This window comes from Mandrillus leucophaeus, unplaced genomic scaffold, assembly GCF_000951045.1.
Source record: "Mandrillus leucophaeus isolate KB7577 unplaced genomic scaffold, Mleu.le_1.0 Scaffold223, whole genome shotgun sequence".
Classification (NCBI taxonomy): Eukaryota; Metazoa; Chordata; class Mammalia; order Primates; family Cercopithecidae; genus Mandrillus; species Mandrillus leucophaeus.
The window spans coordinates 1,482,078-1,495,247 of NW_012102288.1; the positions used below are offsets into that span (position 1 = coordinate 1,482,078).

A 13,170-nucleotide genomic window follows, 5' to 3' on the forward strand; every position below is an offset into this window, starting at 1 on the left:
GGACAATTCTGATAAAAAGAGGGGGCACTAAAAATACTGAAATCATATAATTTTAAAAATATTTATTGACTGGAAGGGTTTATTATAGTGGTAGACATAAATATTTCTTTTCAAACACCTTTTTTTAAATTTTGTTTTTATTCTTTTAGACAGAATCTTGCTCTGTCACCCAGACTGAAGTGCAATAGTGCAATCCCACCTCACTGCAAACTCTGCCTCCTGGGTTCAAGTGATTCTCCTGCCTCAGCCTCCCGTGTAGCTGTGACTACAGGCATGCACCACCATGCCCAGTATTTATTTATTATATAAAAAATAAACATATATTTTAATTTTTTTTTTGTATTTTTAGTAGAGACAGAGTTTCACCATGTTGGATGTTGGTCAGGCTGGTCTTGAACTCCTGACCTCAAACAATTGGGCCTTGGCCTCCCAAAGTGCTGGGATTACAGGTATGAGCCACCACACCCAGCCTCAAAACTCTATTTAAAAAATAAAATTCTTCAAAAAATAGAACAAAACATTACATACATATATAATGTTTTTATTTGTGTGTGTGTGTGTGTGTGTGTATGTTTAAATGACCCAGACTCATCAGAACACATGATCATCTACATAGAAGTATACATTTTCCTGTCTATATGAGAGATCTTAAAGGTTGTGCCTTGATCTCCAGCAGTGACAACAGCCTGGGGTCTACAAGTGAGAGTGCTCAGGCTACGAGGGGTTCTGAGCCAGGAGAATGGAGAGGTAGGAGATGAACAGCCTGCTCTAGCTATGAAGTGAAAGCTATGGTGGTAGAGATTTTTTAAGAGACTACTCCAGATATGAATACTGAAATATGCAAATTGAAAGGCTAGAGAAATCTAGAGCTAGCCCTTGCATAAAAACATACAATAGGATTTAATAGCAGTGGAAGAAAGGGGAGAATCTACAGTACATGTGAAGAAATCTGTCATACTTATTTATCTCTTTCATGAGACAGAGCAGACTTGAAATAAAATAGTGTATGGTTACAAACAACACACAAAGATCACACATTTTTAGAAAACTAAAAGTGAAATAAAATGGCTCTACTGTCACAAACTTGGCACCAAAATAATTTTTTTTAAACGAAAGAAAAAATATCCTCAAGGATGGCTGTGAATTTTCTCCTGGGGCTTTAGAGCTCTTTGCCTATAAAGATCCTATTTTTGCTTGTAAAACCTCTCAAGCTCTCACTGTAAATAGAGCCTTCTTGCTTAGGAAATCTCAGCCTTGCTTCTGCCAACAGATCAGAAAAGTCATCCTGATTGTGAAGGCTTAGTCCTCACTCCTCTAGTTTCTATTCATAGACTAGTTATGTGTTTCTCGTTTGTTTGCTGGTGCAAACTGGCAGAGTAGAGACTCAAGGGAGAACGCAATAAGTGATAACTTCCTATCTACATGACTTGTAGCTATGCTAAATGAAAGGGAGAAAATGTAGTTGGAGTAAGAAAAGAGAACAAAGTGCATAAAACTGAGTAATTAGTGGGAATATTGAAAGTAGGCAAGAAAAATTGGAATTTTAGGGTGACTTATAAAGAGAGGTATATCTTGGAAATTATGAGAGTAGAAGATAGAAGAAATGAGAAGGGGTGAATGGAGGAAAGAAGAAAAGTCATGGACAGTGATAAGCTTTCTACTTAGATACTTTATGTGTGTGTTAGTTTTCTCACCTCAGGGCCAGGTAAGTAAGCTGAGACACATGTGGCCACATATTTATGGTGTGTAGGAAGAATATTATTTTTCTAAATGAGTTGAATTTTTAAAAATAGAAAATAGACTCCAGTAGGCCTTAATCTAGACATAAACAGGTGTGTTGTACATGGTACTTTGCTACCTCCAAAGATAAAAAATAATTTAAATGCATTGTAAAATGGGGGAAAAATGGACAAAATGACTATAGTAGATTAGATACAATTTTAAAATAGTAACCCCCCACACAGATACATCTTTCCTCTGTATCCTTTCTTGTTTCAGCAATATACATAGTCCAAAGCATAATATATCAAAAATAAAGAAAATATCCTGAAGACTTTTATTTTGTTTTTGTTTGTTTTTTGTGACAGGGTCTCACTTTGTTGCACAGTCCAGAATGTGGCAGCACAATCACGGCTCAGTGCAGCCTCGACTTCCTGGGCTCAAACAATCCTCCCACCTCAGCCTCCTGAGTAGCTGGGACCACAGGTGCACGAAACCATGCCCAGCTATTTTTTTTTTTTTTTTTTTTGTTGAGACAGAGTCTCCCTATGTTGTCCAGGCTGGTGTCTGGCTCCTGGGCTCAAGCAATCCTCCCGCCTTGGCTTCTGAGTGTTGTTATTACAGGCATGAGTCACCACTCCCAGCCCCTTAAGTTTTAACAGCCAAAGTTTTGATCTGCAGGAGACTGGACTTCAAAATTAGATCATAAACATAAAATTTCGTGAATATATATATATATACATGTGTATACACATACATATAACATAAGTCATTGAGCCACATATATCCTCTCAGTCCTTAACATTTAAGCAGCAACCATCCTCTGTACTTCAAACTACCTGTTTCTACTTTTCTTAGCCTCAGGGCTCTTTCTGGGATTGATGCTGCCCCAACCCCTCTCCTCAACTAATGACTGCCAGAATTTCCCTCCTCCTCCCCTCAGAGAGCAGGGCTCTGAGCTGTGTGTCCCTACAGTAGCTCCCAGAGTTACCCAGTGATATAAAGCTCCAGTTCCCCACAGTGGTCACCTGCTTGCTCACACAACCTTTATTAGATGCCTCTCCTCCTTGTCTCAGTTCCCACTCCCCTAACAGGTATTTCCTGGAACCCCCTCCCAAAATAACTACTCGTAAGTGACAGTCTTCTCAGAGAAAACCAAACAAAGGTGCAATCACCCTCATTATTGATTATTCACAGCAGTTATGTCCTTAAAGCCTCCATGAGCATGGAATTCGTGAATACTAAACCATTTCTCCTGGGGAAAACCTGGATTAGGTTATTGCAAGTCTCTAGTTACATTTTCATCAACCAATCAATAAATAACCTGTTTTATGGGTGTTGCTGTTTAAAGACACATATTTAATATATTATTAATTCATTAACACCAAACTCATGGTCAACAGCACTATAACTCAAGCCTAAAAGTAGCTTACCTAACATACTTATTTTCTCTTTAAGACACATCACAACCTTCTTGAGTGTAGGAACATTAGAAAGCCCTTCAACACTGTGCTTAGGGGCCATTTTAAACAGAAAAATTACCAACCAAACATACAGAGATGCAAACAAAAACATGATACCAGAGAGAACGCAAAAAGGACAATTTTTTTTTTTTTTTTTTTTTTTTTTGAGACGGAGTTTCACTCTTATTGCCCAGGCTGGAGTGTAATGGCGTGATCTCGGCTCACTGCAACCTCCGCCTCCCGGGTTCAAGCAATTCTCCTGCCTCAGCCTCCTGAGTAGCTAGGATTACAGGTGTGCGCCACCATACCCGGCGAATTTTTTGTATTTTTAGTAGAGACGTGTTCTCACCATGTTGGTCAGGCTGGTCTCCAACTCCTGGCTTCAGGTGATCCATCCGCCTTGGCCTCCCAAAGTGCTGGGATTACAGGCGTGAGACACTGCACCCGGCTTTTAAAAAGGACGATTGTTTACGGCATGACAACAAAAAAGCAGAGCATTGCCTTGTTCAACCTGAGTTGGGAGCATAGAAGATTCTAATTTCTCCCTGTTCTGTGAATTTCCACAAATGACTAGAAGAGCAAACACAATGAGTGCTGATTTGGGGTTACAAATAAATTTTAGTGAGTAGATGAACTCACAAATCTGGACTGTTTTGGAGTTCCCTATGGCAAAGAGGACATGAACAGGAGAACAGAGAAAGATATGTAGGGCATCCAAGAGAATGGTTCTGAGATAGCTTCACAAAGTTCACTTTGCTCCCAGCAAGCAGGTAATAATGTTCTCCCATGTAAGCTGTAGGGGCAGAGAAGTAGCTGACCTACAGTTGTTAAGGACATACCTTGCTAGTGAAGTAAAAAGGATGTAACCATGTATTATACTACTCGCGGTTGTATAACAGAAAGGAATGAGAACACCTCAGGAGAAGGTCGGATGCTCCCTGCCTCCACAACCCCACCCTACCTATGCTCCCAACACACTCCATCAGATCTGTGGAAACCGGATATAGCCTTCAATAAAAGAAATATCCTCAACTGAGTGACGTTATTCTAAATGAACTGGTAAATCCATAAGTTGATTCAGATTTAGTCTTTACTTGACATAGAAATAATAATTCAAGCATCTGGGGCTCCTGGTGAAAAAGTTAGGTAATTGTACAAATTGTTCATCACTAATAGATATTTACTACCTTGCCTATAAGGTGGGAAATAGCATATTATGTCACACTCTAGATAGACACCAAGACAAACACAACAAATAAATACAAGATGACCTATAACATGCAGGAGATGCCTTGGCACAGGAAAAGAGTACAGAAATTGAAGGGAGAAAACAAATCACTTTGAGTACTGATGCACGGAGAAATGTCACAGAAGAGGAGGGATAATTTAACGCGAACTTAAAGTACAAGAATGGTTTGTATAAGAAAGGAGAACGTAGAAGAGTATTTTATATGGGAAAATGCATGAACAAGTAGAACAGTAAGGAATTTCCAAGGCATGCCTAGAGGAAAATAAGAATATCAGTTAAGGAAAGTAAAATAATAATAATAAAGACCAGTGTGAAAAAAATATAAGAATGCATTCAACCTGGTGAATGACTCAATATAAGGACAAAACAGAAAAAGCAAAAAGCATGATGAATCAAGTTTTGAGTTTGGGAACTGAGAATTGTGGTTTTAATAACAGAAGTAGAAGAGCCAGTGCAAAACTAGTTTGAGACAAAATGAATGATGAGTTTGAGGTGACAACATGACATCCTAGGGGAAATGATAAGCAAGCAGCTAAAGATATGAAACTGAATCTCAGTGGAGAAGCAGAACGGGAAGTGTGGATTTGAGACTTATCAGTACTAAGATAATCACTAAGACCTGTGAATGGGTAAATAGCTGAAGTGAGGCAATTAGAAAGAAGAGGTAGAGGAGCAAGAAGTGTCCACAAAGAAAGCAAAGAAGGAGCAGTCAGAAAGTTAGAATGTGCGTATTAACCCAAGAGCAGAGTGAGGAGAGAAATGCAAGAGGAAATGATCAACTGTGTCAGGAAATTCAGCTGAATTTGCTGACAACCAGTTTACCCTTGACAGCAATTTGAGTAGACTGGTAGAGGTGAAAGTCAGAATGCTTTCAAGAATGGGCTAAAGAATGAGTTTATAGAAAGGGGATGGAGATAGTGGCTATTGACCACTTTGAGAGAAAGAACATTTTGAAACTGATAGATTTGCAGCATCATCAAGGAAAAGGATGAAGTCCTCCTTTTGTATTGTTTTATTTTGTTTTTTAGGCTTCTGGATACAAAGGGGAGGAATCCAATGGAGAAGAATGGACGATTTTGGAAAGCAGTAAGAATGACAATCCCAGAAAGCTTAGTGATAATAAGACCTAATTTTTATATGTTTTTCATTATCTTCAGGCACTTTTACACATATTTGTCAATTTTATTTTCATAATACTCTAATAAGGTAGATACTATTATTATTCCTATTTTTAAAATGAGTAAACAGAGGCATTCAGAAGTTAAATGACTTGCCCAATATCACCATGTAAAAAGCGTTGGGGCAAGAAATAAACTCAGACAAAGGAACTAGAGGCATCATTTTCTTATGTGCTGGGCTATCTCACTTTCAAGGATAAAAGAATTTTTGCAATCTATCCTTCTGTCAAGGGCTGATATCCAGAATCTAGGAAGAACTTAAACAAATTTACAAGAGAAAAAACAAACAACCCTATCAAAAAGTGAACAAAGGATATGAACAGACACTTCTCAAAAGAAGACATTTATGAAGCCCACAAACATATGAAAAAAAGTTCATCATCACTGGTCATTAGAGAAATGCAAAACAAAACCACAATAAGATACCATCTCATGCCAGTTAGAATGGTGATCATTAAAAAGTCAGGAAACAACAGAGGCTGGAGAAGATGTGAAGAAAGAAGAACTCTTTTACACTGTTGGTGGGAGTGTAAATTAGTTCAACCATTGTGGAAGACAGTGAGTCTATTCCTCAAGAATCTAGAACCAGAAATACCATTTGATCCAGCAATCCCATTACTCAGTATACACCCAAATAATTATAAATCATTCTACTATAAAGACACATGCACACGTATGTTTATTGCAGCACTATTCACAATAGCAAAGACCCGGAACCAACCCAAATGCCCATCAATGATAGACTGGATAAGGAAAATGTGGCACATATATACCATGGAATACTACACAGCCATAAAAAGGGATGAGTTCATGTCTTTTGCAGGGACATGGATGAAGACAGAAACCATCATTCTCAGCAAACTAACACAGAAACAGAAAACCAAACACTGCATGTTCTCACTCATAAGTGGGAGCTGAACAATGAGAACACATGGACACAGAAAGGGGATCATCACATACTGGGGCCTGTTGAGGGGGTGGGGGGCTCAGAGAGGGATAGCATTAGGAGAAATATGTATAGCATTAGGAGAAATAATGTAGATGATGGGTTGATGGGTGCAGCAAACCACCGTGGCACATGTATACCTATGTAACAAACCTGCATGTTCTGTACATATATCTAGAACTTAAAGTATAATTAAAAGCAAAAAAAAGAAAGGAAAAGAAAGTAAAAGGAATGACCCCCTTCATGAGGCTGCAAGGAAGTGAAGAAGGCAGTTGTACTGTTTTATTCCAGGATGAAAAGAAAGTACCTGAGCATCCTTATACGATATGATGTACCCAGTTATAAAGTTCCATCTTGAAAGTAAAAAAGTAAGGGATGGATTAGGATGAAGATTTAGGACATGAGGAGTTTGATGAAAATTTAGAAGAGAAGAGCGCACACTGCAGACTCAGCAGCAGAAGAATAAAACCTGTTGAACACCTATTGTAGCCCAGTTAAAGAAGGACTTTAAAGATTTGTAAGACAAGTTCAGCATGGTTGTCCAGAGGGAAGGATGGGAAGATTTGAGTTTGGAGATAACCCAGTAGGCAAAGCTGTAAGGTCAGACTTGGGAATGATGTTAGGGTATTAGATAAAAGTTAATTAAATAAGAGATTATGTCTTACAATTAAAGGCATTAAGTTATTTCAATTAAAAAGAAAAAATCCTGATAAATTAGTATGCTATTGACCCAGTATCTAACAAACAATGTTCGTAAATGTAGACATCAAATTGGTAATTCTTTAATAAGACAATACAGATTCAAGACTAAGGAACTGAACATTCCATTAAAAATGTTGTATTGCTATATTATTATTATTACTGTCATTATTTTGGTTCTGAATGGTTCTTTATTCAGTATCAATAAACCTCACACTCAAAAAGACAAGATCTATTATGAGGATTATGTGGACTGAAAATAGTTGTCCAATTTCACATAGCTTTTGTTCTTCTCAGCCTAACTAAACAAAGGCTGAAATATGGATAAAATAGAGTCTATCCTTGCTGAACAGTTCCAGAAAACACTCTCAAAATATCAAAAGAATGAGCTATATCATGTAATTGATATCTGTAAATTAAATCATAACCTTATCATAGATGACAATTTATAAGAAAATGGTAATATTATTATCAGAATTATTAACTCAAATAACTAAATGGATTTCATGGCTGTTGGTAAATATTAAATCAGAAAGAATCTCAAATAATATGAAATAATTTTTAAAATATTATACTTTCTCTCATATACTTATTTTCTAGTCCAAGAGTGGGACACAAACAAAGGTCAGATAAATGTCATATTGAATGTTGCCCAAAAACATTTATTGGCAAAAAATTGATATTATAAAATTCGTTTAATCAAAATTGATCATGCAATTGTCACAGAAGCTATTAAATATAAAAATCCATTTTTTCCTTATGTAATAGTATTATAGTGTTTGCTTTTAGATAACTGTTTGCATTTAGACAGAGTTTACTGACATTTTTTTCTTTAAAAATGCCTCAGGCTCCAAGGAGTATTATCCAACTACATTCTGGAAGATGATCTTGATTGATTTCTAAGTTTAGAGATGTATTTAATTGGAGATAGATATCTTGTAGAATAAATGCTTTTAAACAGGATTTTGAATTTCACAAAAAGATTTAATTAAAGTTTAACCAGTCAATTATTTTAGGAAATTTTCAGGGTCTGAGCATCTGTACTAGCCAGGATGCCTTTAACGGAAGAGCAAAGGGCACTTATATGTAAGCCCCATATAGTTTAACTGCTTGTTCCTAGAAAAAATTTATGATTGAATTCAAAAGTCAACTATAAATATTTTTTACTTGTTTTGTATCATACACACTCAGACAGACAGACAGACACACACACACACACACACACATTTCAGGTATGAAACACTTCATTATTTTTTACATATCCTATTACTATACACAGTGAAGCAGATAGGTACATTTTACAGTAAAATGTGAATATTATTTTGCAGATACTCACAGTAATTCTAAGTCATTTTTTGCCCATTGACTCTAATTATAAGTGCCTCCTCAACAAGGCACTGTAATTTAAGGAAGGTTTTTAGGAACACTGAACTAAGACTAGAATATAAATTAATAATGGCATTTTGTGAGGTTTTGAAAAATGTCTTGGAATTTCCACCATGGAGTTAGAACATAGAACAATGAAAAATACAAATAAGTGAATGACTTTGGAAAAATATATAAATGGTTATTATTTCCCAAGTTCAATTATTATCTGCTTATAAGGTAATATGCTTTCACACAAATATTTAATATTCTTTATACATTTAGATATTTAATATTTAAATATTTCTAACACATAAGTTTCCTCCACATTTAAGTTTTAAAAGTCAAGTGTAATGAAGGTTCACAGCACAGAATAATCCTCATTTTGGGGAGGAGTTCTCACCTTGTTGCACGCATTGTGACTGAGGAGGGTGTGAGAATTATCCTGTTCATCACTCAAGGAGAAGGACAGATGACTGAAGGGTCCTGGGGCAAGACAGTCAGCCTGTGAGAGGGTCTGTGGATGCAGCAGTGACTTAGCAGGAGGATAGAGTTTAGTCTGATATAAAGGATGGAGCGAGACAGGCTTGGGAGGGACTGTTACATCCTAGGGGGAAGAAGAAAGGCATAAGAGGATGTTAGTGTAAAAAAGTCAAGCATGTTTGGAATCAGGTCTATGATAGACATAGATCAGAATCTCTTACCAGTAAGAAGAAAACCTCTCCTCATGAGGAGGTGTCCCTCATGAGACACCTGCTTTCAGTGTATATTGTGTGTCTCTTTCAAAAATTCCTTTCATTCCCCACCTCCAGCCTCTTCAGCAGAACAAAACAAGTGCCTGCAGAATGTCTCCTGAAGCGTACCAGGTTTATTTTTGAAAGTATTAAGGGGAGATATATGTAAGGAAGAAGAGAATCCATCCAAAGGAAATCCATCCAAAGGAACATCGTCATGGAAGAGGTAGGTAGTCATGGAAATTAATTTAAAGATGCTTGTGATTTTTGTCTGGAAGAAATCAGGGAGTCACGGGGAGGGCATTGTGCAGAATATTAACACGTGAGGGCAGGGGCAGAAGTACAAGGTTTAGTTCATGACATAGTAAGTTTCGGAGTTGAGTTTGTCATGGATAAGGAATCAGGGAGAGGTGGGTCTGGAAAGAATGAATGAGGTCTTTGATTCTAGGCAATGTGTTGTTTTGGAGAGAAACTCGTGGTGCAACAAAGAGAGGAGTGCAACTACAAAGAAAGGAGGTTATGAGGCCTAAACTAGAGTGACTCTTTAACATGGAAACAGGATGAATGCCTTTGAGGAAGTAGGAACTACTACATGAGGCCATAAATTATGTGAATGGAGCAAGGAAATCAAAAGAGTACGAAGTCTTGAGGCTACAAAGAAAAGTTGCAGAAAGGGCCTACATACAGGTATGTGTCTTCTACAAATCAAGCAAAACGAATCTATATCTTATTTTACCCACTCAGCACAGGCATACATTTATTATTTTTAAAAGATAGCATCTAGCAAAGACATGAAATCAATCCAAATGCCTACTGATGATAGACTAGATAAAGAAAATGTGGTACATATACACCATGGAATACTCTGTGACCATAAAAAGGAACAAGATCATGTTCTTTGCAGAGACATGGATGGAGCTGGAAGCCATTATCCTCAGTAAACTAATGCAGGATCAGTAAAACAAAACACCACATGCTCTCCCTTAGATGTGGGAGCTGAAAAATAAGAACACATGGATACATGGTGAGGGAACAACACTCGCGGGGGCTTGTCCAGGGTTGTGGGAGGAGGAAGAGCATCAGGAATAATAGCTAATGGATGCTGGACATAAGACCTAGGTGATGTGTTGACCCATGCAGCCAACCACTATGGCACACATTTACCTATGTAACAAACCTAGACATCCTGCACATGTACCCTGGAACTTCAAAGCTGAAGAAAAAATAGAAACTTAAATTTAAAATTTAAAAAGATAACATCCTCTTTACAATATTTTGTGTCTTGTTTGATTTTTTTTATTTGACAATTTTGGAATTGTTCTGTGTCAGTACACAACAGCTATTTATTTTCTACCAAGACACATTACTGAATTATAGTACTGATTGTAATTGTCGTTCACTTGATTCTCTTAGCAGTTTTGGGTCTATCATGAAAAAAAATCAGTTCACCTAACACAGTGATAAATTTGTCTCCTCTTTGCCAGTTATTATAGTTTTCATTTCTTCCATTTGTCTAATTTCATTGGTTAATGCCTCTAACATTGAATGAAAATGAAATGAAAGCCATGTCAGTGGGTAGCTTTAATGGAACATATGCAGTAATTGTCCATTAAAGATGATTCTGACTTATAATTTTGTTTTATTTCTAAATCAGACATTTCATTGTTTTACCAAGTAATTAAATAAATTATTAATCAGCGTAAAAGTGATTAATATGACAACCGAGTAGCAAACACAAGACTAACTATGTGAGAAAAGAACAGTGTTATTATTGATAGTTGCAGATGCTTAGGAAAAGTGGTTTGAACAGTCTCTGGTTTATATTCAGGTTTCAGTTTTTTTCTTGGAGGTTGTAAAAATCAATTCTCAGGTTGTCGGGGGCAAGCCCATGGTCATCCATGGAAAGCAACGGATTCACCAAATGCAGTTATCTGGCAGAATCAAGTTCTATCCAATCAAGAGGAAAATGTTAGCAGAGAGTGTGCTACTCTGTGTTTTGTGCTTCTAAGTTTACCTTTGCCAATCCCCAGCTCTTAGGAGTAGGTCAAACATGAATGTTTCTGTAGGATCAGGTGTTGTCCTCACTCTATCCAGGCAGCTGGGCAGCAAGGGAGAGCAGAGTCTTACCAGCACTTGGACAGGCAAAAGAGAGCTAAGAACCTTGGCCAAGCTCACTTGAGTACTGTCAGTTGGAATACAACACAAAGGTGAAAGGATTCTTGGTGGTGACAGCTTCAATACGTATGTTTCAATCTGTGCTAATTGCCTTCTATGTTTGTATACATTATTATCCCGTGATTCTCTTTAGCATAATCCTGGGTATTTAATTTGTCTCTCTCCCATGTTCGATCTCCTGTTTCTTTTTTCTTTTCTTTTCTTTTCTTTCTTTTTGAGATGGAGTCTCGCTCTGTCGCCCAGGCTGGAGTGCAGTGGCGCGATCTTGGCTCACTGCAAGCTCCGCCTCCCAGGTTCACGCCATTCTCCTGCCTCAGCCTCCCGAGTAGCTGGGACTACAGGCGCCCGCCACCACGCCCAGCTAATTTTTTGTATTTTTAGTAGAGAAGGGGGTTCACCGTGTTAGTCAGGATGGTCTCTATCTCCTGACTTCGTGATCTGCCTGCCTCTGCCTCCCAAAGTGCTGGGATTACAGGCCTGAGCCACCGTGCCTGGCCTCGATCTCCTGTTTCTAATAGCCTGTGTCTTACTTTTTTAAAATTTTGTCTCATATTTACTGGCCCCTAAAGGAGCTTCCTGGGAAAATGGAGTATTGGAAGCCAATTTCCAATAACTTGCATGTTGAAAACTGACTTTCTTCTACTCTTACATTTGGTTGTTTGAATATGAAATTCCAGGTTGGAAAATAATTTCTTTCAGAATTTTGAAAGCATTATTATACTGGATTACTGTATTGTCCAGCATGGTTTCGAAGCCCAGCCATTTTGATTTCCGATTATTTGTAAATGACACTTTTTGTTGTCCTCTCCCTCTGGAAGCACACAGGATTTCTTTTTGTCCTCAATAATCCGAAAATTCCCCAGTATGCGCTTAGCCATGGGTATATTTTCATCTACTTTTGTAGGAACTTGATGCCCTTTTTCTGTAACATTTTGGAAACTTTTCATGAATTATTTTATCATTTCCTTCTCCTTTTCTTCTCTCTTCTCTTTCTGGATGTTGGACTTTTTAAGATAGTCCAATTCTCATCTCTTTTTCTTTTGCTCATCAGCTTGAGAGGTTTAGTTAATTTGTCCTCTGTATTAGTTTATTCTCATACTGCTATAAAGAACTATCTGATACTCAGTAATTTATAAAGGAAAGAGGTTTAATTGACTACAGTTCCACAGGCTGTACAAGAAACATGGGTGGGAGGTCTCAGGAAACTAATAATTATGGCCAAAGAGGAAGCAAGCACATCTTACTATGGCGGAGCAGAAGAGAGAGTGAAGGGGAAGTGCTGCACATATTAAACAACGTGATCTCATGAGAACTGTTTCACTGTCCTGACAACAGCAAGAGGGAAATCTGCCCCCATGATCCAATCACCTCCCACCAAGTCCCTCCCCCAGCACGGGAGATTACAGTTCAACAAGAGATTTGGGTGGGCACACAGGGCCAAACCATATCATCCTCCAACTAAGGTGACCCAGGATAGAGAGGTTTCCCAGGAGTGGGACTTTTAGTGCTAAGACAAACTGTGGTGAGTTAGTCACCCCACCTCCAACTTTTATACTGCATTCTTTGTTTCCACAATGTTGTGCTTAATTTCCAAGAGGTCCTTTTATTTTCCAAGTATTCTTTTTTTTTCTTTTTTTAGTAT

General features: G+C 37.7%; 1 protein-coding gene across 1 annotated transcript in view; it reads right to left on the reverse strand.

The window, feature by feature from the left end:
* MLIP (muscular LMNA-interacting protein) overlaps positions 1–13,170 on the reverse strand; it is a 274,509-nt gene that overhangs the window by 26,258 nt on the left and 235,081 nt on the right. The window contains exon 12 of the mRNA XM_011981285.1: positions 9,023–9,226. Within this exon, the coding sequence (XP_011836675.1) occupies positions 9,023–9,226 (204 nt within the window). The remainder of the gene's footprint in view (positions 1–9,022; positions 9,227–13,170) is intronic.